Source organism: Cnephaeus nilssonii (genome assembly GCF_951640355.1).
Source record: "Cnephaeus nilssonii genome assembly, chromosome: 19".
In the NCBI taxonomy this organism is placed as follows: Eukaryota; Metazoa; Chordata; class Mammalia; order Chiroptera; family Vespertilionidae; genus Cnephaeus; species Cnephaeus nilssonii.
In genome coordinates this window covers 33,178,732-33,204,500 of record NC_137090.1, presented here as the reverse complement: position 1 = coordinate 33,204,500, position 25,769 = coordinate 33,178,732, and the positions used below count along the sequence as shown (strand labels likewise).

General features: G+C 37.8%; 1 protein-coding gene across 3 annotated transcripts in view; it reads left to right on the top strand.

The window, feature by feature from the left end:
• Nucleotides 1-25,769, top strand: part of SSH2 (slingshot protein phosphatase 2) — a 216,621-nt gene that overhangs the window by 161,148 nt on the left and 29,704 nt on the right. For all 3 annotated transcript variants that reach the window (XM_079798860.1, XM_079798858.1, XM_079798859.1), the window contains 7 exons: nt 4,986-5,107; nt 10,094-10,162; nt 10,918-10,983; nt 14,617-14,811; nt 18,376-18,469; nt 18,602-18,730; nt 25,362-25,408. In XM_079798860.1, the coding sequence (XP_079654986.1) occupies nt 4,986-5,107; nt 10,094-10,162; nt 10,918-10,983; nt 14,617-14,811; nt 18,376-18,469; nt 18,602-18,730; nt 25,362-25,408 (722 nt within the window). The remainder of the gene's footprint in view (nt 1-4,985; nt 5,108-10,093; nt 10,163-10,917; nt 10,984-14,616; nt 14,812-18,375; nt 18,470-18,601; nt 18,731-25,361; nt 25,409-25,769) is intronic.

Below are 25,769 nucleotides of genomic sequence, written 5' to 3'. Positions count from 1 at the left end.
ATAGATTTAAAAAAATAATATCCAGAGACTCCCTCAAGCTGTATTACTTTTGAATTCAGTGTTTTTTAGTTTACTAGTGTCACATAAAGTCTCCTTTAATTTTCGATATTGACTTTGTTTTTTTCTTTTGGCAAGAATTTAATATTTACATACTTTTGAAACCCTTCTCTAATGAATTGGGTGAGCTGCCTGTCTAGACGTTGGGACTTTCTTTATAACGTAGCTTCCCTGCAGGTAAACATTGCATGCAGGGACATGATGTTAGACTCTTGGTGGAAAAAAAAAAATTAAAGGCAAAGGTACAGTGTAAGCTTAGGGAGGAGTATTTCCTGATGTTGGATGATGCTGAGGAGAGAAGTTATTGGATCAGATGGTAGTTGTGAACTGCTTGTAATCAGATACATTTAAATTTAGTTACTGAGGGAAGTTTTAACATCACTCTTTATAGATAAACTTTGAAAACAGGTTGGGTTCTTGCCTCAGAAATAAAGCAAAAGCAGATTACTTCTCAGACCTACCTCAGTCCTAGGATTGCTGGATCCAGTTCACCTGAAACTTGTAATAGGATTTCAAATGTAGTCAATAAATGGACTTTCTTGGAATAATTTTCTCAATTGCCATTGCTGCCAAGTTTAAAAATCTAAAATATTGTTTTTTTGTGGACAATTAGAATAAACTGCAGTAATATCCTTTTCATTGAGAACTTTAATTAATCAGATGCATCTGAATTGTCTTATTCCAGTCATTTATTTCATGTAAGTTCTGGAGACTAGAAATGTTGGAATTGCTGCCAATTCTAATATTAGGTTATTATGTACAAACTACCACTTTAAATTACATTTCTCTGATTGGCTTAATAAATTAAATTAGATTATTATATTTTGTTAATCTTCTCCCCCAAAAAAGAAATATGAAATGAACCTCAAAACATGGTGGATATTTGATTTTTCTTAATGCTCTGGCTCTTAAAATTTTAATTCCTTAACCTAGAATTTTGAAGCTTAAGAAGAATTTTGGACATTGAAGAATTTTTTCTATAAAGAATTTTATTTCATTCTTCTAATTAGGATGTAGTTGAAGTAATGTCATGGCGCCTGACCCCCTGATTAAATAAGCTACACTTCCCATTAGTAAGAATTTAGCAATTCCTGTAGATACTATCTAGAGGTCCATCATCAAATCCCAGAACCTCTAAGTGCTATTCTTCCGTCTAAGAGGCTTAAAATTCAGTGAATCTGAGATATGCCAGTTATTTAGGCCCAAGTCAGAATGAGATGACTGGGGCCTTTCCCATTAGGATAGGGGTGTTCTGTTGACATGAGGGCCAAACATTTGAAATGCTTTGTATATTATTGATAGATAGATGATAGATAGATAGATAGATAGATAGATAGATAGATAGATAGATAGATAGATGGGAAGGGGAGGGGAGGGGAGGGGAGGGGAGGGGAGGGGAAGGGAGGGGAGGGGAGGGGAGGGGAGGGGAGGGGAGGGGAGGGGAGGGGAGGGGAGGGAAGGGAAGGGAAGGGAAGGGAAGGGAAGGGAAGGGAAGGGAAGGGAAGGGAAGGGAAGGGAAGGGAAGAGAAATATACCCAGCAAGTGTTGTTCAGTGGTTAGAATGTCGGCCGCACACCAAAGGGTCTCAGATTCGATTCCCGATCAAGGGCACATACCTGGGTTGCAGGTTGGATCCCCAGCAACCAATCAATGTGTCTCTCACATAAATGTTTCTTCTCTCTCTCCCTCTCCCCTTTCCTCCCTTCCACTCTCTCTAAAAAGCAATGGAAAAAATATCCTTGGGTCAGGGTTTTAAAAAATAAAAGGAGACAACTAGTGTTTGCACTGAATATTACAAAGAAACTTGCTGCCCACCTGCTAAGTTGGCCCGATAACATGCATGATAGTTAGTACTTATGGAGGTTATTTTCTTTCCTTTTATCAGCTTCAATTTAGCTAATCAGTTGCCACTAGTTGGTATAGAAGCTGTCAGTAAATTATCAGAACCGCAGTTCAGTTGTTCCCATGCCATTTGTATTTGAGCATTGCCAGAAATTCTCAGAGCCTTGACAGAGGATAAAAGCGCCTCTAACATATTCTGCAAAGTGAACATTTGGCTCAAAGCTTGCCAGGGCAAGCCCAAGTTTAGACATATAATAATATCTGAGATCTTGTTTATAAGAAACTCTAGTTTACCTGCACTGGATTACTGGTTAGTTTAATATTTTGTGAAGCATCTCTAGAATCAGAGTCAATGATGCCTCCAGTCCTCTTTGCATGTACTCCTATCCATAGCTCTATGTGTATACTGCTCACTTGGTCCCAGCACACCAGGGCTAGACCTTCATCAACTTAAATATTAGTTCCTCTTAGCTTCTCACAAGTGAATTTGCGTTGAAATGCTCTATTCATAGAACATAAAGCCAGCAGTGCAGCTCTCTGCCCTGTGTACTTGGAATCAGAATGGTGAACATTACTTCCTGTATCACTTCTTAGTAGAAACAAGCTTTAATGTAGCCACTTCTGCTGTTTGTGCTTCCCTGGCTTTTCTTCGGAATGTCAGAATAGAGACAAAAAGATATTTATAGAATCTCACCTCTGCCTTGATAAATGGGTCATTTGAGCTATGTGTCTATGTCTCTTTTTCCCTTTGCCTGGCCAGCGATGGAATTAGGGGAAGGAGACTCCAAGAAGAACAGCACTGAAAGAATTCCAAAAAGAAATTTTCTGACAATTGTCTTGAGCCAATTAATGGTTTTGGAACTCTCTCTTCTGAGACAAGGAATGTGGGTGGGGTTAATTTATACAGAAGAAATTGCCTCTAGTATACATTTCCCTGGCTTTTTGTCATAGAGAAAAAGAATGGACTAAACTGTACACTTCATGAGGGTAGGGACTATATTTCTCTTTCTTCTCCACCCTTGAATCTTCAGCACTTCTGCTCTGATCGTATACACAATAGATATATAGTAAATATTTGAATGAATGTTGAGTGGAAGTGATTTTACTTTATTTTTAAGGTTTATAAAGTATCTCTTTGAGCTTCTTATTAATAAGATTCTCAAATATATAAAGCACAAAATATATCCTCATGAACCCATTACACAGCTTTAATAACCATCAACATTTTGCCATATTTCTTTCATCTAGTTCCCCCTTTTTTTTTCCTCTTTTTGTTGGAGCATTTTTAAATCACTTTATTGAAGTATAATTGACATACAAAAAGTTGTACATATTTAATGTATACAAACTTGATAAGTTTGGAAATAAGTAAAGGCCATGAAACCATCACCACAATCTATGCCATGAACATATCCCTAACCTGAAAACCTTTATTTTTTAGAGCAGTTTTAGGTTCACAGAAGATTTGAGCAGGAGGTACAGCAGGTCCTCAACTAATGTCATTTCATTCAACCTTGTTTTCTGTTACAACATTGATGAGATGCACAGGAACATAACTTGCTTCCATCAATTAGCCCCTGGTAAAATTGGTTTTGTTATATGTTGTTTTGCTTAAAGTCGCAGAAGCTATCGGTGATACTAAGTGAGGACTTACTGTACAGAGATTTCCCATATACCCTCTGTCCCCATAGCCTCCCCCATTTTCTTCATTCCCCACCAGAGTTGTACATTCGTTACAATTTATAGACCTACATTGACACATCGTTATCAACTCCAAGTCCATAGTTTACATTAGGGTTTACTCTTGGTGTTGTACATTCTATGGGTTTTAATAATGATGTGTAGCCCTAGCTGGTTTAGCTCGGTGGATAGAGCGTTGGCGTGCAGACTAAAGGGTCTCGGGTTCGATTCCAGTCAAGGGCACATGCCCGGATTGTGGGCTCGATCCCTAGTGGGGGGCGTACAGGAGGCAGCCAATCCATGATTCTCTCTCATCTTTGATGTTTCTATCTCTCCCTTCCTCTCTGAAATCAATAAAAATATTTTTTTTAAAACAATAATAATGACATGTATCCACCACTTTAGTATTATACAGAGTAGTTTCACTGCCCTAAAAATCCTCTGTGCTCTCCTAACCCATGGCAACAAATGATCATCACTGACTCGAGAGTTTTGCCTTTTTTAGAATGTCATATAGTTGGAATCATACAGTACCTACTCTCTTCAGATTGGCTTCTTTCCCTTAGTCGTATGCATTTACAGTTTCTCCATGTCTTTTCATGGCTTGATAGTTCATTTCCTTTTAGTGCTGAATAATATTCCATTGTCTGGCTCTACCACAGATTGTCCATTCAGCTACTGAAGAACATCTTAGTTGCTTCCCATTGTTGGAATATTTTAAAGGAAAACTTGAATACCATGTCATTTCATTTCAGATACTTAAGAAAAAGGCATTATCTCGATGTCATTATCACACTAACAAATCCTTAATATCATCTAAGACCATGTCCATATTCAAATTTTCTGAAGGCCCTTTTAAAATATCATAAATAATCAATGAATAAAAACTTTATGATAAAAAATAATATAAGCTTCAATTGTTATTGAAACTAAAGAAATTTTATAGTATATAATCTATAAGAATTCAATAGAGCAACTCCTCTTAGATATTAATAGTTTGCTTTGTATTATCATTGTTTATGGGACTTGGATCTCTGAGTCCAATGTTCCTATTCATACAACCTCACATTCCCCGATCTTTAGAATATGACCTGATAATTGTTATTATAAATTGTGCTAATTGCAAACATTTATTGAGCATTTGTTTACTGTATACCAAGCACTGTGCTGTACATGCATTATTTTATTATTCTTAAAGCCCAATAGGATAGGTATTATTATATCTCCCTCTAATAAATTTAGAAACATTTATAGGTTTTATAGTTAATACATGAGCTGGTATTTGAATGTGGGTCTCCTAACTACTGGTTTTGCTATCTCCCTAAGTATGCTTTAAGATGCTGATGTAAAAAGGGTTGAATGATCTAAAATTGACCTTCTAAATTTTTTTGTCTGTTAACCTCCAGGCTGTAAGACTAGAAAGTACTTACCAGAATCGAACACGTTATATGGTAGTGGTTTCAACCAATGGTAGACAAGACACTGAAGAAAGCATCGTTCTAGGAATGGATTTCTCCTCTAATGACAGGTATGGTACCACAAAGGGAGGATGAGAAGACTCCTTTTAAATAACCTATTCAAGTTGCCTTTTGAATTATCACAAAAACATCTTATGCAGTGCTACTCTTAAAGTTAAATGTCTAAAACTAGAGAACACAAAAATATCTTAGTCACACAATCTTGAGAGATGAAAATGTTTAATGAATGTATTGGTAATGTGTTTCTAATTTACACTATTCCTTACCTTCCTCTCATCTTTAGGTGATGATGATTTAAACTTGTATCTCCAGGAAGGGTGAGGGGAGGAGCTATCCTTTGCAATCCTCTTTAAGCAGTAATGATTTACTTTAGTGATACTGTACTAATGAGTCTTAGGTTCAAAGAGAGCTCACTTTAACTCCATTCTCTTGTATTTATTCATAGCCTTACACCTTGCTTTTATCAAATGTTTTGCTTCCTTTTTCCTTAAACTCAAAACAGAAACTTTTATAATCATGCACCTTTGACTTTAGTGGCACTTTACATCCTATGATTAAAGATATAGACATCACACAAAACCTGGCTTTATTGTGTCTCTAAGGTTTGTTGCTTTTCTTTTTTATTTTCCCACTCTTCTGGAGAAATCTTGGGAAGACTGTGGAATGCGACTGCTAAGCAGATCTTTTCGCTCTAGATAATAAGCCTCAGGAAATCCTGCCAGATGTCTCAAAGCATTGACTTCCTGGCTCAGGACTAGAATGGAACTGTGGAGTAGCTAGGGGTGTGACCCAGGCCTGGGAGAATTTAGCCACAAAGAGAAGAGGAGACTGGGAGTGATTCTACTTGTTTTAATGTGGGGGTGGGGGTGGGGGTTACATTGTCAGGATAAAGTTTCTCAAACTAGTGTTTACCTGAGCTTGTAGTGGCAGTCAACCTGAAAATGATTTGTGGGTTCACAAGATCAAAGGTGAAAGTTGTTACCTTGTACACCACTTACAGCCTTTAATTGTGTGCTCGGAAATTACGGAAGTTTGTGAGCCACATTTAGGAAGCCGTTCCTCCTGCATGGTTTTAACCTCTGGTGTTAGCTAAGCAACAGACATTTCAGTAAACGTTTATCCTCTAAGATCACCAACCTTGCCTACATTCATTAGTATTTTAAGACCTATGATTTGGGTTTTTATATCTCTAGATCTGTATTGTCCAGTATGGTAGCTACTAACCAAACGTGACTATTTAAATAAATTAAAATTAAATAAAATTAAAATGTCAGTTTTCAGTTACAACTAGCCACATTTGAAGTACTCTAGCTATATGTGGCTACCATATTGGACAGGACATACATAGAACATTTCCATCATTGCAGAAAGTTCAGTTGGACAGCGCTGCTCCAGATCTTATTTCCTTTGCTTCTTTCATCCTGACTCCTCCTTTGGAACCCCCATAAAACATGGAAACTTCACTTGGGTCTTCCCTTAGGGAGAGAAGGCAACAAATTCAGATTCTCCTGACTCAGAGTGTGAGAAATAAGATGTCTGTTATCTCTTTTACTTCGTCCTAAACATTCCCAAAAATCAAAGACTGCTTATTAATATGGCTGCCCAGTATTTTGTCCTCAGTGAACTGCATCTATCTTCAGTAATAGACCTGCCTGAATCAAACCTAGCAAAAGAAAATTTTAGTTTATGGAAAACAAAATATGATATGAAAAACGATAAAAATTGATTTTCATTGTGTTTGAAAACTTGGTGTTATGAATTCCCATATATCTTCTGAATGAGCTACTTGAACAGTAAGAGAAGTGCTGCCTACTTGAGAATAATAGTGCTCAGATAATCTAATATCATGTTTATCTAATTGCTGTTGAAGGAATGTGTATCATTTTGTATCTGACAATAGAAAAAGTTAATGTTTCAGAACAGTATTAAACCAAAGTAAAATGCAGATTGCTTATGACATCCTCTTCCCAAGTATTTCTCCAGATATATTACAGCACTTCTTTTAGCCTATTTACAAGTTCTTTGAATACTGTGTCATATTTAAGTAATAAATATTTTAATACACAGCATAATCTTGTTTTTCAAATTGCATTGGATATATTTCAAGGTTATAAAATAACTAGAGGCCCAGTGCACAAAATTCGTGCACTGGAGGGGGGAGTCCCTCAGCCTGGCCTGTGGCCTCTTGCAGTCCGGGACCCCTCGCTCCTTACCGCTTGACTCGCTGCTACTTAGTGCTGCCTCGGAGGCAGGAGAGGCTCCCGCCACCGCCGCTGTGCTCGCTAGCCATGAGCCCCGTTTCTGGCTGAGCGGTGCTACCCCTGTGGAAGTGCACTGACCACCAGGGGGCAGCTCCTGCATTGAGCGTCTGCCCCATGGTGGTCAGTGTGCATCATAGCAACCGGTCGTTCTGGTTGTTCCACCCCAATGGTCGCTTAGGCTTTTACTATATATAGTTTTATTGTGTTGTTTTATTTTTTTGTACCCCCAACACCTTGAAATGTTTGGTACATGTAGACACTCAATAAATTGTTGGCCCTAACCAGTTTGGCTCAGTGGATAGAGTGTCGGCCTGAGGACTGAAGGGTCCCAGGTTCAATTCCAGTTAAGGGCATATATCTCAGTTGCAGGCTCCCCAGCCCTGGTTGGAGTGAGTGTGGAAGGCAACCAATTGATGTGTCTCTCTCACATCGATGTTTCTCTCTCTCTCTCTCTCTCTCTCTCTCTCTCTCTCTCTCTCTCTCTCTCTCTCCCCCTCCCTTCCACTCTCTCTTAAAATAAATGGGAAAATGTACTCGTGTGAGGATTAACAATAAATAAATAATTGAATAAGTGTGTATCTAATAAAATAAGTAACTATAATGGAGAAAAATCTCATGATTCAAGGTAAACTGGATAAAAATATAGATGTGCCTAATTCAGGCCTCTCCTGTTGTATGAAAATGCTTTTTTACTATAAAAAAGCATTCTAACCTGAATACAAGCTGAAAACATGATGTTTGGTTTCTACATATCATGGTCATCTGTCCAAAATTTTAACTAGTGTCTGGTCACAAGCTCACCTTCTTTATCTTCTTCTGTAGTTGCTTAATTTCTAGATTTGTCAAATTATAGTTGTTGCTAGGAACTGGCTAAGTACTCACCAAAAATAAAGACAAAAAAACTAAAAATAATTGCACTCCACCTTGGGAAATGATTTTCTACACAAATTTTCCTTGCACTCATAAACTTAATAAAAAATAGTGGCGGAGCTGTCTTCCTCCCTCCCAAACTCTAGGATGATAACTGTGCATCTGGAGTTCGGGGCTCGGGTTTCAATGCAGATAAGCTGTTTCAATCTTGATTTGAATCTTCTGAACTCTGGAATCACTGGTGGACTGTTGAGAACACAGGTCAGCAAGTGCAGTGGAAATCATTAGACACAGCTCAACTAGGGCATGGCCTTCGTTAGCACTGCAGTGACTCCAACAGTTAAAGCGTGGTATTCCTTGTGTTGTTTTTAATACGTTTTTATACTATTCCCCTCCCTCAAAAATCACTTTCAGTTGTAGTAGAGCACCCACTACAGATTCATAGTCAACATTTGTTTTACATATCAGTACATTAATATATATGTTTCACCTTAAATATTTTAGATTTTCATGATAACCCTATGAGGCTGGGTCTTGTTACCTGCATATCAAGATGAAGAAATTAAGGCTGAGAAGAGATGTTAAATAACTTGTCAAAAGGAATTGAAGTACTGAAGGAGAGTAAATCCAGATCTTTCAGCATAGTATAATTGCTCAATAAGTAGTAGTTATTGCACATTTTTTAGTGTGTTACCTAATTTAATTTTCAAAACAGCCCAATGAAGATGGTATTTCTATCCCAGTTTTACAGATGAGGAAACCAGAGCACAAAGCAATTAAATTGTTTGCCTACGATTTTATATACAGTTAGTGCAAGAACTCAGGTTCCAGGGCCCATCTGGCTCCAGAGCTTGTGCTCTTTTTTTTTTAATCTTCACCCAAGGATATGTTTCCATTGATTTTTAGAGAGAGAGGGTGAGTCAGAGAGAAACACCGATGTGAGAGAGACACATTAATTGGTTGCCTCTTGCATGCCCCCGACCAGGGCCGGGAGCCTGCAACCGAGATTCGTGCCCTTGACCGGAATCGAATCCAGGACCCTTCAGTCTGCAGGCTGACCATCTATTCACTGAGCCAAACCGGCTAGGGTGAGAGCTTGTGCTCTTAACCATACTTCGCTGTTTTACCTCCCACATCCAAGGTTCTTTCTCCTATACCTGCTCCTTTTCTAGATATATTGGTGGGAAGAGGGTATAGGAGCCTTTGGGAGACTGGATAGAGGGGGGAAGTGGTTTATGGCAGGCTTAGGGAGAAAAAGTAGTGGAGATCTGGGGTAGATTACAGTTGTCCAGAGAAGTGGTATGATAGAGCACACAGTTGGGAGTCTATGGCTTCCTGTCTCTACCTGTTAACTTTCCTCCTTGTGTGATTTAAATAATATTGTAATACACCATTCCAGGGCTACCCTGTTGTTGGTTATTGACATTCCTATTCACTCTGCATTTCAGCAGTGCTAGTTCAGTGCATAGTCACAAAGCACTATTGCATTTATTTAAGTTGGGTCTCTTGTCCCTCTTAATGTCATCACAAGCCATTAACAGTTACTTTTTTGAATACTTTAATTCCCTTTTCCATTTAGACTATTTAGTGTATTCTGGGGTTCAATAAATGTATGTAAACCTCAGAATTAAAACTGAATGAATGACATAGTCAGAGGTCTTCAGCAGCCAGCAATGGTTTCTGTCATTAGAAATAATTCTTGAAGTTGAGTTGGGTTCTGTGACTTTGGGCTGAGACCTGCCATCACAAGTCCGCAGCAATCACCTGGAGTTTTTAGACAGTGGCCATTTGCAAGACAGTAATACAGGGAGCTCAGTCAGTGTTTTCTTTGTTAAATATTTAAGGACTAAACAGAACGCTGCCTAGAATAACAGAGTGACTGATGGACTGCTTCTTGTCTTGCAGTAGCACTTGTACCATGGGCTTAGTCCTGCCTCTCTGGAGTGACACCCTAATTCATTTGGATGGCGATGGGTAAGAGCTTTCCCTTTTTATCTTCCTACAGAAAGCCAAGGGGTGGGGTTCCGTCTTATTACCCATTCATTCAGCTGAATGGGAGGCCCACTGTGCCCAACTGAATTGTCGTGTCAGCAGCTCAATGAGTCCTTTTAAACTCCTGTTTTGTAAAGTGGAGTAAAAATGCAACTTGCCAAGGCCTCTCACTTCTGTTCTTCTAGGCTGACTATGGTAAGAATCCAAACAAAGAGGAACTAGTTGGTTGGCTCCCTCTTTAATCTGAGCATGTGGGACTGTTGCAATGTTCTCCCAGAGGATGATATGTTCTGTTTCAAATAACCTCTTGCTGCCTCTGCCAGCTGTCAGCCTACAGTATAACCCCCTTTTCTGTGCCAGTTCCTTCCAGTGACCTTCCACCCCTACCCCTGGTGTTTTTAGAATGTGCCCCCAAGAGACCAAGATGTTTGCTCCAGTTTATAAAACAGGGTCAGGTTTGCTACATACCCATAAGATTTCCAAATAGAAATATACAGCAGAACAGTTTGTCCTTAGCTACGGCAGGAAAACTATGTCATTCCCTAACTCCAACGTGGGAGTCCATTCATTCTGCTAAGTACATAAAAGTAGACAATTTGTTGAAGCTTTTCAGTCATGTCCTGTACTCTAGTCTACATGAAGTGCCTGAGCCAGTAGCCTGGGAAGCAGCCTTGAAAACTCACAACTGAAATAACCCACTCTCATTTGTGGATTTTGTCTTATTCTTTTTTCCTTAGAGGGTTCAGCGTATCAACAGATAACAGAATTCACATATTCAAACCTGTATCTGTGCAGGCAATGTGGTAAGAAGAATTTTAATATCTATGAAAGTTTTTTAATATGTTAGTAGAGCAGTATCTTGTGAGAAGTATTTGAAATGATACAATTCTCTTTGAAAATGCCGATCTGTTTGTGTATATAGAATTTTGTGTGATCTGTTTGTGTGGCCATCATAGTTAAAGATGAATTAGAAGTTTAATTTTCAAATTATCACAATGGAAGGCCTTGAACATTGGTGAACAAATAATATTTAGAGGTGTTTTTAGACTATGAAAGATACTTAATGAATCAGATAGTCAGTTGAAACTGAATTTTATAGGGACACATTGACTAAGTTAGTGGCAATCTAGTTCCAAGTCTAAATATCACACTACTACTATGCATTAGCTTTCAATTTCTTAAGGTAATCAGGGATAGCATTGATGGAGTTACCTTATAGATAGAAAAGCTTCATTTAAATTGCTGGTAATTGTTTGTCAAACTATTTGCATAATGCAAATAAAGCCTAGGGAAAAAAATGTAGTTGATAATAACCATCAGGTGGTATATTGACACTTTTAGCTTGCTTACTGTATGTCCGGCATTGTGCCTAGTGCTTTACATGGATTACATATAATCATTACATAAGCTCCCCAAAAGAGTAGTATTAGCTCCCTGTTATGGATGAGAAAACAGGTTTTAGAGAGGTTGCATAACTGGTCTTCAAGTATCTCTTATATTTAAACAAAATAAACTCTTATTCTTTGTTTTTCTAGATTATCCAGAAAAGTGATCTAATATAACTAAGGAATGATGTCTATCCCCCAGTCAGGAATTTGAATTTTAGGTCCTCATTCAGTTGCCTGTTTTGTAGTAGAAGTCCCCAGGAGGAACAGAATGGACAGAATGAAAGCCAAACTAGAAATAAAGGAGCCTGTAAAAGACTCCAGGGAGATCATTTACTCCTGAATAACATGATTGATAGGCTTGAGGTGGGCGGGGTCCTAAAACAGAGTCAGCTGAACAATTAACCGTCTTATCGTTTCATGGAGTAATTGAAGTAGGACAGAGTTTCAGGTCATTTGTTGAGACCAGATTTTTAGATTTAGGGCATATTTCACAAATAAATTTCTCATGGAAAACTTACAACTGCCTTTGACTCGGGCTCAGTTAAAGGCAACTCACCTATGTATTCCCAGGTACCAAGTAAAACCAAACAGCAGAAGTCCATAAGTGACAGTGTTTTCAGTTATATTTTGGGGAGAAGAACAAAGCAGTCTTAATTTTTAAAACAGTAGTTTCAGCAGTAACCTTAGTTCAAGCCTTGATGTTCTAAAGTAGACTGACTAGTCCTAGCTCTGTTAGCTTCCTGCAGAATTAAACTTTTTTTGGTGTAACACATAGGGAGAAGTGAACTGAAAGTCATAGAAAAAAAAAGAGAGAGATGTGTGTATCAAAGCAGCATTTAGACCAGGTGTTTCCTATACAGGAAGGTAGTTACTGCAGCCTCCCACTGCTGTAGGCAGCTGTAGTATCTGAGGTGGCTAAGCTTGAGTGTATTTTAGGGCACTTGCGCCAGGCGCTTGTGGCATATGCTTTGTTTTCCTAATGAAGAAAACATGCACTGAATATCCTGTGCTTTACACTAAGCTGGCTTTACCTTTGAATCTGTGTAATGAAACTGAAAATCACTGATAATTCTCTGAGTTTGACTTAATTCTCTGAGAATTTGGCTTACTTTGAATAATAGAAAAGCATTTTTAAAGATTCCACAACCTTGTTTTTAAGGAAAAGTCAGTTTTTCTGATAAAAAATAGACTGGTTTTTTTTTCTTATCAAATTGGTAATGGTATTATTTTTAAATTAACATTATACAGGGTTGACAAGGACTCATGGAACAGATATTGTTATATATTACTGATGGGAGAATAAACTGGAACAGCCTATTTGGAGAATGATTTGCCAGTATGCCTTATCATTTTGCATGCCCTTTGACCTAGTAATTCTATTTCTAAGAATGTATCCTAAGGTAATAATCAGGGTGTGTACAAAAATTTTAGCTATAAGAATGTTTGTCGGTGTTCTAATAGGAAAAAATAGAAAACAATTTAAATATCTGAAAAATAGGAATCAGTTAAATTATGATATGTCCATGTTGCTAAGTATGAAACCATTAAAAAGTATCTAGTTGAAGAATATTTAATAACATAGAAAGATGTTGATGATGAAGTGTAAAATAAAAGAACAGGTTAAAATAGTATGCAGAATATGGTCATATATTTATTGTAGATCTATGCATAGACAAAAAGACTGGAAAAATCTATACTAAAACCTTACCAGTAGTTATTTTTGGGCCATTAGATTACAGTGCCTAAAAGAATGCCTAGTTCATAATTGGAGCACAGTTAGTATTTGTTGAATGAAATGTTTTATTAGCTATAAATTTCTGCCTTTTATAAGATATTTCTACCTTTTACCTGAGGTTTCTAAATTTTCCCAAGTGAGCATGGATCACTTTTATTATGAGGGAAAAACAAATTAAAAGGCATTTTTAAGAAAAAGATGTACCCCTGGCTGGGTAGCTTAGTTGGTTAGAGCTTCGTCCCAATAAGCCAAGGTTGTGAGTTCCATCTCCAGTCAGGGCACATACAAGAAGCAACCAATTAATGCATAAATAAGTAGAACAACGAATAGATGTTTCCCTCTCCCTCTCTTCTCTCTCCCTCTCCTTCAGCCTCTCCCTCTCCCTCTCTGCCCTCCCCCCACCCTTTCTCTTCTAAAATCAGGTTTAAAAAAAAAAAGATGTAAATGAATTGGCCACAAAATTCTCTCATACTGTTCTTTTCTCTTAGGAAAGTCATTAGTTTATAGCTTAATAAGACACATTTCATTCAACAAATACTAACTGTGCTTCAACTATGAACTAGGCATTCTTTGAAACACTTGAGATATGTCAGTAAACAAAACAGAAAGATCCCTGCTGTTGTGTAACTAACTTTCTAGAATTTCTGGCTTTAGTTTTTCAAAGCATATAACCAAAAAGGTACTTTTCAGTTTTGTTTACTCTTCTTGGGTTCCTGAGTTCAGAGTCAGAGATTTAATTAGTCTAAGAATAACCAGAGCTGTTCTTAGAAAGTAGCTCAAGTGTATGAATAAATGGTTTAAAGAAATTGGGAGACTAAGGCAGCAAGAATTTTAAATGTCATTAGATCAGTGCTGCCTGGACATTCAAGAACATATCCTAAAAGTTTAGGGACATCTATCTGTGATCTTTGTGGTGCTTCCAAGAATAATAGAGAATGTGTGCTGTAACATGATTCTGTGCCAAGGAAAACAAATCTTTCTTTAGCAAATGGTTGCCATCTTAGTTCTCTGGTGATATAGCATAGACACAGCATGACTGCAACTATGGGGTCATGAGTTTCATAGGCACCTGGACCTGTTTTTTACTGTTGGGTTGTCAGTTCTCCTGTTTCCCTTTACCCCCACCTTAATAACGCTCTGTATCTTTTAGCACGAACTGTCTAGTCAAGTGTTATGATCAGATAATTACTAATCAGAATCAGAGAATCTTGAATTCCAGGGAGTAGACTCTCCAGAGACCAAATTCTATAGGGTTAAAAATTGGAAGAGACCCCCATAATTCTACAGTGCTCATTTCCCTGCATATCTTTCAGGTCTGCACTACAGAGTTTACACAAGGCTTGTGAAGTGGCCAGAATGCATAACTACTACCCAGGCAGCCTGTTTCTCACCTGGGTGAGTTATTATGAGAGCCATATCAACTCAGATCAATCATCAGTCAATGAATGGAATGCCATGCAAGATGTACAGTCCCACCGGCCTGACTCTCCAGCGCTCTTCACTGACATGTAAGTCAGTTTGCTAAGGATCATGGAAGTCCTCTCTGTTGTGTTCTAGGATGCCACAAGCCCCTGTTCCTCCCTAATCTCTCCTCTTGGGGAATTAATCTTACCCAGCAATATTAGTCATTGTCTACACTATACAACTGCCACATAAAGAACCCTGTTCTTTCTGTTGTCTGCAAAGGCCTGAGGAGTTTCACTCATGGGCACAATGTAGTCTCCATAGAAAACAACTGCAATATCATAAAATCCCATTACTTCAGATTCCACTAATGTGAAATTTGAGCTTAAAGGAGTTAAGCTAAAGTCTGCCTTTGCATTGTCTGTGAAAGAAACGTTTGGAAAATAAATTAATGACAAAGAGAAGCTTTTAAAAGGATGTTTCCAATACTTAAGATGTTTCTATTCCTGCTGGAGTGGCTCAGTTGGTTGAGTGTCGTCGTATGCACTGAAAGGTTGCGGATTCAATCCCTGGTTGGGGCACATACGGAAGGCAACCAATCCATGTTTTTCTCTCACATCAATGTTTCTGTGTCTCTCACTCCCTTCCTCTCTCTAAGCATGTCCTTGGGTGAGGATTTAAAAAAAAAAAAAAAAGAAAGAAAGAAAAGAAAAGATGTTTCTAGTCAATTAAAAAGAATACATAGGTTTCATGATCATTCTAACCTGATACCTGTGCAGATTTTTTTTTCAATATTTTATAATTTGTGTTAAGACCTTTGCCTTGTTAACTCTGTCTCAGTAAGATTTTATTAAATCTTCCTGGTGTACTGTGAGTTAAATAAAGGCCTAAGGTGGAGCTGATGTTTATTTCCTTTTTATGCCTGTGTGTTGAAACTTATGTGACTATTTTAGAAATTTTTTCACACTTAGTTCCTGCTTTGGAAATTAATCAGGATGTTTATTTTGCTCTGAGTTAATCTTTCTACATTTCCAAGGTATTCTATAGCTGGAAGAGAAGAATAGCTAGAATCTAAACCTTCATCTACAGATTCCTAAAGTAATACCAAAATAGTTCATGATTTTTTTAAAGGCTTAATTCAGATAATATAATAAACTAGAGGCCCAGTGCATGAATTTCTTGCACAGGTAGGCCACTGGCCAGAACCTCCCTTCCCGCAGTTGGCTGGCTGGCCCGGCCCCCTGGTCGAACTCCCAGTTGAGGGGACAATTTGCATATTAGGCTTTTATTATAGAGGATTATTTTTACTAGAAAAGGTGAAATTTCCAAGAATTGTGTGAACAGAACAGTCAGAAAAACAATGGAAGTTTTTGCAAAGGGTGTTATCGGTACTAGGACCTCTTTTTCATTAGCCTTCATCCTTTCAAGATCCCACAGTAACAAAAAAGGTAAGGGTTAGTTTGGCTTTCAGAATCTTGGGAAATGTTACTAATTTCCGGCTTTACAGCTGGTTCATGGGTATCAGAGGAATGGATGTTGCATCTGGCTCAAAAATGGACATTCTGAACCAGAATTACATGAAAGAGAGAAAACCCTTCTTATTTTTCATGATTTTATTAGAGGAAATTTGGAAATTATAATACAAAAGAGGAAAATGAAATTGCCCATAATTTCTCTACATTCCCAAACAAACAAAATAATTTGAAATGTACTCCCTGGCACATGGTAGAAGCTCATTAAATATTAGTTCTTAGTATGTACAATATAGCCCCAGTTTTAAGATAATTTAATAAACAAATGTGTATCTGTTCATAGAAAAAGATTGAAAACTGTCAGTCACTGTATTTTAATAACAATTGTCTCTGATAGAAGGATTTTCAGTGATTTTTATTTTCTTGTGTTTGTATGTATTTTTCGAATTTTTCTCCAGTGAGATTGAAAAAGTGTATTTGTCTGGTAATGCTTTTTCCATTTCCTCCCTAAATTGACCAGAAAAAATTATTTTTTTAAGTATGCTGAAAACACAGGGAGAATGTGTGCCAAATGAACTTAAATGCTCTGTGAATAAAGTTTATGTTTTAAAATCCAAGGAAGGGGAAGAAGGGAACATAACCTGAATGGTGCCTCCAGTTTATGTCAAGTGCTATGCCAGGTACTTCATAAAAGTATCTCATTTAATCCTCATAAGAACCTCATGAGGCAGATATTATTACTTTCCTTATTTTATATAAAAGGAAAGAGGCTCAGAGAAAGGAAGGAACTTGTTCAAGTTCACACCACTAGTAAGCAGCAGGACTAAAATTAAAACCTACATGTGTCTGCTCCCAAACCACTCTGCCTCAAGCAAGTGTGAAGGAGTTGGATACAGATTGCTAAACTAGGGAATCTAAACCATGCACAAAGATGCTAAACTTTGTTTTTTACCAATATTTCTTTTTAATAGAAGACTGAAGTGTGTAACTCTCCACCATTAGCTACGTCTAGGAAAAATGGTAGGGAACATGATTAAGAATTTTAGTCCTAGTCAAGACAGGAAGACTGAGGGCTGACTGACAAGGTATAATTATTAGCTGTATTCTGCAGGGTTCATGACAAACTAAAAGCCCCAGTGGTAGGGAGCCCCAAGGTTGTGGGGTCAGAACATCCATCTTTGGAGATTACTAAAGCTATTTTTGCAGCCAGTGATAAGGCTGTAGGCAGCAAGGGTAAGCAGGATGCTTAAAGGCTTAGTCCATTTCCCTCTCCAAATAAGGAGGTACAGAGCAGATACCTTTCTTGAGTAGGTAGGAAGGGAAAGATGAGACAGAAAGTACTCTCTGTCAGCCTCACTCACATTCTGCATAATATGAAATAATGCATTTTGAGAGAAGCATCCAGTTACATTGAACCAATATCTGTCTAGTAATTGGAGAATCAGCTTCCTAATTTGATTTCATATTAAAGTTCCAAGGGTAATTTTATTTTTAAAAGAATCAGAAGACTAAGGGAAGCAACATAATCCTGCAGGTAAAGTGTTAAGCTGGGCTGACAGTTCTGGTTCTCTTGCCAGTGTATGTGATCATTGGCATGTCATTTAACCCTCCAGCTTTTTATTTTCTTTATCTGTAAAATGGAGATAACCATTTCACAGAGATATTGTGAGAGCTTTTGTGAAAAGAAAAGAATTTTGAATGGAAATATTCCAGGTAGTTAATCCTTGAAACCCATTTTGGAAGAGAATTTGCCTCATTGAAGAAGGCGGGAATCACTCTTGCCTCTTTCCTGTTTTCTAAAACCATAGCAATGAATGAATGATAAGCATTAGGTGGCATTTTATGCAACAGAAGACCCAATTCCATAGTGGGTCACCTCACTGGCCTACCCAGCTCAGCAAGTGGTACTTGATGAGAAAATATGGATTGTGGTCCTCCATTAAAGTTTACACTCAGTATAGCTTATTTGCCTTTATTTCTTCATGATCTATATAGGTGAATATATTTAAGGGCTTTTAGATATGTACAACCTTCAAGTAATAATTTCTACATATTTACATTCTGAAAAGAAATTTTTAAAAATATTGTTCTATTTTGGCCTTTAGAAACCTGTCAATTTGGAACCATAATCAAATAGCACATTCATTAACTTAATTAAATTCCTGCCTAACAAAAATCAATATTTCTCTCTTTCAGACCAACTGAACGTGAGCGAACAGAAAGACTAATTAAAACCAAATTAAGGGAGATTATGATGCAGAAGGATTTGGAGAATATCACATCCAAAGAGGTAAGAGACCTTAAGTCCTCATTGTTTCAAGGCCAGGTAGGAGTGGCATAGGTATGGGGCTAAAAATGGTGAGTGATTGAAAATACAGAAGGACTTTACAGAAATTAGTATAATATGTCATCTTTGTTTCAGATCCGAACTGAGTTGGAAATGCAAATGGTTTGCAACCTGAGAGAATTCAAAGAATATATAGATAATGAAATGATAGTGATTCTTGGTCAGATGGACAGTCCTACACAGATATTTGAGCACGTGTTCTTGGTAAGTTTTGGGGCCCGTTTAAGTGGTGTGCCAAAGATAGTCCATACCAACCCATGGGGAAGGGGCAACTGTTAAATTTTATTATATTTAAATAAAATGTAACAACATTAAAAACAAAGGTAATAAATACTCAAACCTCATCAGTTTCTAATTTTTTTACTATTATCTGTGCTCTTATGTTTATTTATGTCTATTGTGTAGTGGAGATGTTATATAATGGTGAGTTTCTGCTCATCTATTCCCAATTTCTCATTCAGTGATTTCATAAGATTGACAATGGTGGGAAAATTTACACCAAGGAAACTGGCAAATGCTACAGATCAGGCCTTCTCCTCCCTCCTCCCCGCCCCCCCAAATGGGTTATTAAATATCTCATCTGTTCTCTTTATAATCGTCAAAGTAAAAAACAGACCAGTCTGTAATAGTTTTCTACAGTGTACCCAACTAGGATGATCCTTTAAGGTCACTCTTTCAAGTCTGCCAAATGTGTCTTAAGGTCGGATATATCTGAGCAGAGCAAGTGGGAACTACTTACAATGAGAGGCTATTGGACTTTTAAGCATTTTGAACCTTGTAGCCACATTTTGGGTTCCGAATACTTTTATGATTACTAAAAATGTGGCGATTTAAAATTGTTCTTCATAGTTCTTGAACATTCATTAACCTGTAATTAGCCCAAGAGGACCTCTCTGACAGATAAATTGGGAAAGCTTCTAAAATCCTAAATGTTAAAGAGCTCTAGTTTTCATCTGTACGTGGTAGTGGGAATAAGGCTAACTAGGACAATTAAAATTGGGGGGCGGGGGGACTGGGAAGATGCCAAAACCTCTGTGGGTTTTTTTGTTTGTTTTTATGCTCATCCTAGGATATGTTTATTGATTTTTAAAGAGAAAGGAGAAGGGGAGAGAGAGAAAGCGAAACATCGATGAGAGAGAGAAACAACATGGTTCAGTTGCCTCCCTTACATGTCCCGCCTACAGATCAAACCTGCAATGTAGGTATGTGCTCTGACTGGGAATCAAGCCTGAAATCTTTTTGGTATACAGGATGACCCTCCAACCAGCTGAGCCACCGGCCAGTGCAAAACTTTGTTTTTGTTTCCATTTCCCACACACTTTGACCAAAAATCCTAACCAGGAACTAAATTCGATTGGTTTGAATTTCACTTCTTTCTCTGGTGAGGACATTTGTGAACTGTGGAATAATTAGAAGCTGGGAAACAGGAGAGAAGAATAAATGCACAGGAACTGACTAAACTGGATCATCTCACCCCGAATATTCAAGAGTTGATTTCACCCAGCAGTCAAGCTTTGTGTCACGGAAGGCTTGTGCCCTGAATTAACTTGTTGACACTCCAGAGCAAGCATGTCAAACTCGCAGCATGCCTCATTTATTTGGCCTGTGTTAGCCTTTGAGTTTGACATGCTTGCTCTAGAATATGAGTACTACAGAGTGACTCATAGTGGTATATAGCTATGAAATTACTCATGAAAAGCTGTGAGCTAGGAAGGGAGCTTCTTTCTATTACTTTAACTTGACCATTGCTATTTCTGGACGTGGATCATACAGCAAAGCTGTCATTGACCTTTTCATTTGTAAAGCATCTGTCTTTGTTGTCTTTTGTGTATACTTCCATGAGGATTCAGATATTCCCTGCTCTTGTATTGTTGGAAAGAATTTTTGTGTTATCTATAGAAAACTTCTGAGTCACTCATTCAAATGGACCCTGTCCCCAACTGTCATGTTTCGTGACATTTTTATGAAGGGCAAGTGCTCATAGCCACAATAGCTCATGTTTGAAAGTGACCAGCACTATAAACTTAAATTCTCCATTGAGCTTGGATTTTATACCTAAAAGGATATAGACATGAATATCAAATATAGTCCATATCTGACTGGTCACCTGTTTAATTTCAGTCATACTTCCCCATGTCTCTGATGCCACCCCTTCAAGAACTACCTTCTTCTTACCCTCCTCTTCAAATGGTATATTTTAGGACATAAAAACAAATTTTAATAGTACTTTAAGCAGAAAGAACAGTCCATTTTTAATATGTATCAATGTCCGTATTTTTGGAAAAAGGAAACTATTCTGCTGCAGATACAATTCTGTTTTCAAGAGAATGGACATGTTCTTTCTATTGTGAATATTTTTCTTATTTGAGAAAAAAATCAAAGTAGAGAATCCTGAAATTTAACTCTTATCCAACAAAATAAGTAGATGAACAGATTGTCTAAACATCTTATTGTATTTTTTCCCTGATGGCTTTCTCCCTTTATTTGTACCACCATGTCCTGTGTCCAACCCCCTATATCTTCTCCAGTGAGTCTGTGCTCTGCTGGCTTCCCCAGCAATTAACACAGAAAAAGATGTCTTATCCAAGTTGCAAATGGTGGTGGTAATTTTCTGCAAAATCATTTTATCATGTGCATAGCTGCCATGCCTGGAGTGCAAGTAGTTGTGTGAAGGGAGGCAGCAGGATTTCTCCCCTCCCTTGGAAGAATGTTCAGCCCTGTAGTGCACTGCACAGAGATGTTTATTTGAAAAGGTGTCCAGCTGGTCTAAAGAAGAAACGTGTAGAGCATAGTTTAAAGAAAATCTGCAGCAAGAAGAGAGGATTCATTGGCTGGAAGCCAGACTATTTCCAGAAAAAGTTCTTCCACACCCTTAAGAGTGTACTATTTCTCTGAGCTGGAAGCTTTTGCCCAACCAAATCTCAACATCAACAGCTCTCCTGGAGGCTGGCCGATTTGGCTGAGAAAAAGCAAGATGTGAACAGAGACCCTTTGCAGAAAGGCAGGCAGCTTTCTTAGTTCAACAAGGGAAACACAGGAGTATTGGACACACAACCAATAATTTTGTTCATGAAAAAAAAGTAGTCAGAATTTTACTGCTGGTATATTTTTCAAGATTTGACATTACAATATCCTTGTAGAATAGGGTTTATTTTTCAAAGAAAATTTAAGCCTCAAATTGGTGGTTACTTTTTTACAGTAGGTGCAGAGAAATGGAGGATATATGAATAAGTCTGAAAATAATCAAATTGACTATTTTTATCATATTCATGATTTTTATCCCTCTACTAGAGATGTATATGATAAAGTTAAAAGAGACCTTGTGCCTGGTTAACACAATAATGTAACTTACAGTGTTGAGGCTGTAGGTGTGATGAAAAAGATATAGCCTGGGATACCAGTCCTTAATTATGTCAAGTTGTATTGATTTGAGGAGAACCCCAGTACACTCTTTCTTATTTTCCATAAATGTGCTCTCCTATTTTGGTTGGAATATTTGGACCCCAACAGGGTTATTTCCTGAGGATAATAACTGGGGGTGGAAATCAGTCACTTGGGTCTTTGGGCCCGAGTACAGTGTAGGGGAACCCAGAGTAAAAAGATGGAAATGAACTTGGTTAAAAATGTATTACAGTCCCAAGATTTCATTTTACATTTCAGGAATATTAGAAAATGCTTTGCATAATTACATAGAACATAGTGAAAACCCCCTTGGAATTAAGTCATTGTAAGCCTGAGAAGCAGAGAAAAAGAGGTTGAATCTGTGGAAGACCCCAAGAGGCCAATATAAATGGCATTTGCATTGAGGGCAGAAAAGTAATTACACCACATTGACTCCAGTTCTTTCTTTCAGGTTGAACTTGAAGCAGCCATAACCACATCCCAAGTCACATTGCACAGGCTTCACTGTGACAGTAGCCAGGGCTTTAGTTTATTTTGTTTCTGGGTATGTGTCATTTCAGATTGTCAGGTTGATTTTCTCAGACAGGTAGATAAAAACCATGGACTTTCCCCATCATGTCAGGGTTATTTCCATCTAGCTGGACAGCGTTCCTCTCAGAGGATGTAGATTTCTAAATTAAGGAGTTAGGGGATCACATTTCCTTGGTTCCAGTTTAGCCACTCAACCCTTGAGTATTACTTGACTTCTTTCTCCTTGAAGTCCTTTGTAGTTCTTGCCTCTTTCTTTGGTGTGAGAGCTGGTTTTCTAAGGTTGAGCCGAAAGCCTTCAGAACCTTCCATATTTTTGGAAAGCAAGTCAGCTGAGCCCGACTCTGTAGAAAAGATCAGTTGTTCATCACTTACTGGAACCTCGGTACAGTATCCTTGAGATCTTCCAGTTAAATGGCTAAATTACATTTCACTTGTAATATTGCGATAGTGCTTGCATAACACTTAACAATTTTCACAGTGCCTTATTTACTTGTTTCATTTAATCATTCAACAAACATTTGTTGATCCTCTTTATTGTGCCAGGCATGAAGGTAGATATTTGTGGAGTGTGATCTAATTCCATAAGGAAGGAGTGATGATCCATATCAGATAGATACTCACAGAAGACCAAAGGGATAAGGATACAAAAGTGACCCTTGGGTTAGACAATTAGAAAACTCATTAGTAACATTAGCAAGAATGATGAGGGCAGAAGCCATAATGCTGTGGATTGAGACTCATGGGAAATGAGGAATTAGAGGAAGTGTTAGATTATGTTTCTGTGAAACTTGGCTATGAAGGGAAGGGGGGAAGGACAGTGTGTAGAGGAGGATTCAGAATGAAGAGAAGGTTTTCCCATTTTAATATGCGAGAAGCTGTTTGTTGGCTTATAAAAGGCAGACATTTATTTCTCACAGTTCTAGAGGCTGAAAGTCTGGCATCAGGGTGCCTGCAGGTTGAGTGAGGGCCCTCTTCTGGGTTTCAGACTTCTCTTTGTATTCTCACATGGCAGAAGGAATTGGGAGAAACTATATATTTGTAATTTAAGGAGGAAGGTACTCACTAGATGTACAGAACTATGAGGGGGTTGGGGGTGGTAAGAGAGTTCCATTTTATAGATAAGGAAAATGAGGACAGGTTAAGTAGTTTGTCTAATGCCTCACAGTAGGAGGGGGATTTCAGACTTGAACCCAAGTCTTCTAATGCTAAATTCCATTTAACTCAAATAACTTCAAAGCATAACAGGATTATTATGAAGTAATATTCACATGGCCTCAAAGATCGCTTACACCTAAAGATGACTAACTCTACAATAGAAGGATGTAGCAAACACAAAGATATTACTAAGAATTCAAATTCAGCATGATAAATAATGGGACAAAGTGACAGTATGTGCCTCATGATTTGATGCAGTAGGAAGTACAAAACATCACCCTTGTAATATTCTTGCCAAGAATACTTGACCTGAATCTAGTTATCAGGAAACAATAAAAAAAAAAATCCAGATTGTGGGCAATTTTCCCAAGGTTACAGACCTGTAGTCTATTAAAATGTTAATGTCATGAAAGATAAAATAAAGATAAGGGTGGACTGTTCTAAATTAAAGGAGATAGAGATAATGGCAACTAAATGCAAGGTATGATTCTTGATTGAGTGAATATAAAGTATATTTTTGTGTTTTTTTAAAAAATATATGTTTTTATTGATTTCAGAGAGGAAAGGAGAGGGAGAGATAGAAACATCAATGATAAGAGAGAATCATTGATCAGCTGCCTCTTGCACACACCCTATTGGGGATCAAGCCCACAACCCGGGCATGTGCCCTGACTGGGAATTGAACCATGACATCCTGGTTCATGGGTCTACACTCAACCTCTGAGCCACACCCCACAAGGCTAAAGTATATTTTTAAGGACAATTTTTGAAATTCAGATATGTATTGATGTTATCTTTCTTGGTTGTGAAAATGGAATTACGTAAGAGAGTGTTTTTGTTCTTAAATGATGGTCAAGTATTGAAGTGAAGTAACGATGCTCAAATTACTTTTAAATGGTTGGGGTGGGGGAGGGAATAGGACATATATTGAAAGAAAGGAAAGAGGAGAGAGAAAGCAAATGTGTCAAAATATTAAAAATTGATGTATCTTCCAGATAATCTATAGAACCTCCTTAAATTTTGTTTATCCTGTTTCCCTCATTTTTTTTACAAAAGCTGCTATTTCATTCCTCTCTCTCCCTCTCTCTCTCTCTCCCTCCCTCTCTCTCTCTCTCTCTCTCTCTCTCTCTCTCTCTCTATCTCCCTCTCTCCCTCCCTCCCTCCCCATCCCAGCCCAACTCCCTACATGAAACATAATGCACTAGAAAGAGTGTGGGCTTTAGACTGAAATCTAGGTTTAATTCATAATAATGCCATTTTCTTCATTCAACAATGTTTATTGAATACCTGCCAGGTGTCAGGCAGTATACTGGCGTTTCCATAGGAAACAAGAGAAGCTTACATTACAGTGGAAGAGAGGTAGTAAATAAACACATAAATAAATACACAAACAACAATTGCAATACATGCTTTTGAAAAAGTCAGAGTACTGTAAACAAGAATAACAGACATTTAACTTAGATTGCAGAATGGTCAGAGATCAGAGATATCTTTCCATCGTGATCTTGAACAGAAATTATTTTAATTCTCTGAGGGTTGGTTTTCTTTTCTATAAAAATGAAGGTAACTTTATCATTTGTGAAAACTAAACATGATAACATACAAAGTGCCTGGCACACAGAGAGGAAATTCAGTGATGATTGGCATTCTTTTTAGAAACTGCTTCTTCCCTCACAGGACTCCTGTTTAAATATTGTATTTGGTTCATTTGCTGGTGCTCCCTAACCCTGTCATTTTGGTTCCACAGGGCTCCGAATGGAATGCCTCTAACTTAGAGGATTTACAGAACCGAGGGTAAGCATCACTGTTTTATCTTCACCGTCTCCAGTCAAAGAGGTGTCAGTGAGTTACTTTCCGCTCTCGAGTTGCTTCCTGTTGATTCTAATCAAGTTCAGTCTAATAAGAATTAAAACTGCTATTCTCCCACTGTTTCATCCTCCTGCCTACCATGAAAGATCAACTGTTTCAGTGGTGAGGCTTTCAGAAACAAATGTGTAAGCCTTTCCTGCTGTTTAAAACCAAATGCAGTTATTAGTTCCTTTAAAAAAAATTTTGTGTGCGTTTTTTTAGAGCAGTTTAAGGGTTCACAGCAAACTTTAAGGGAACATACAGAGATTTGCCATATACCCCTGCCCCAACACATACATAGCCTCCC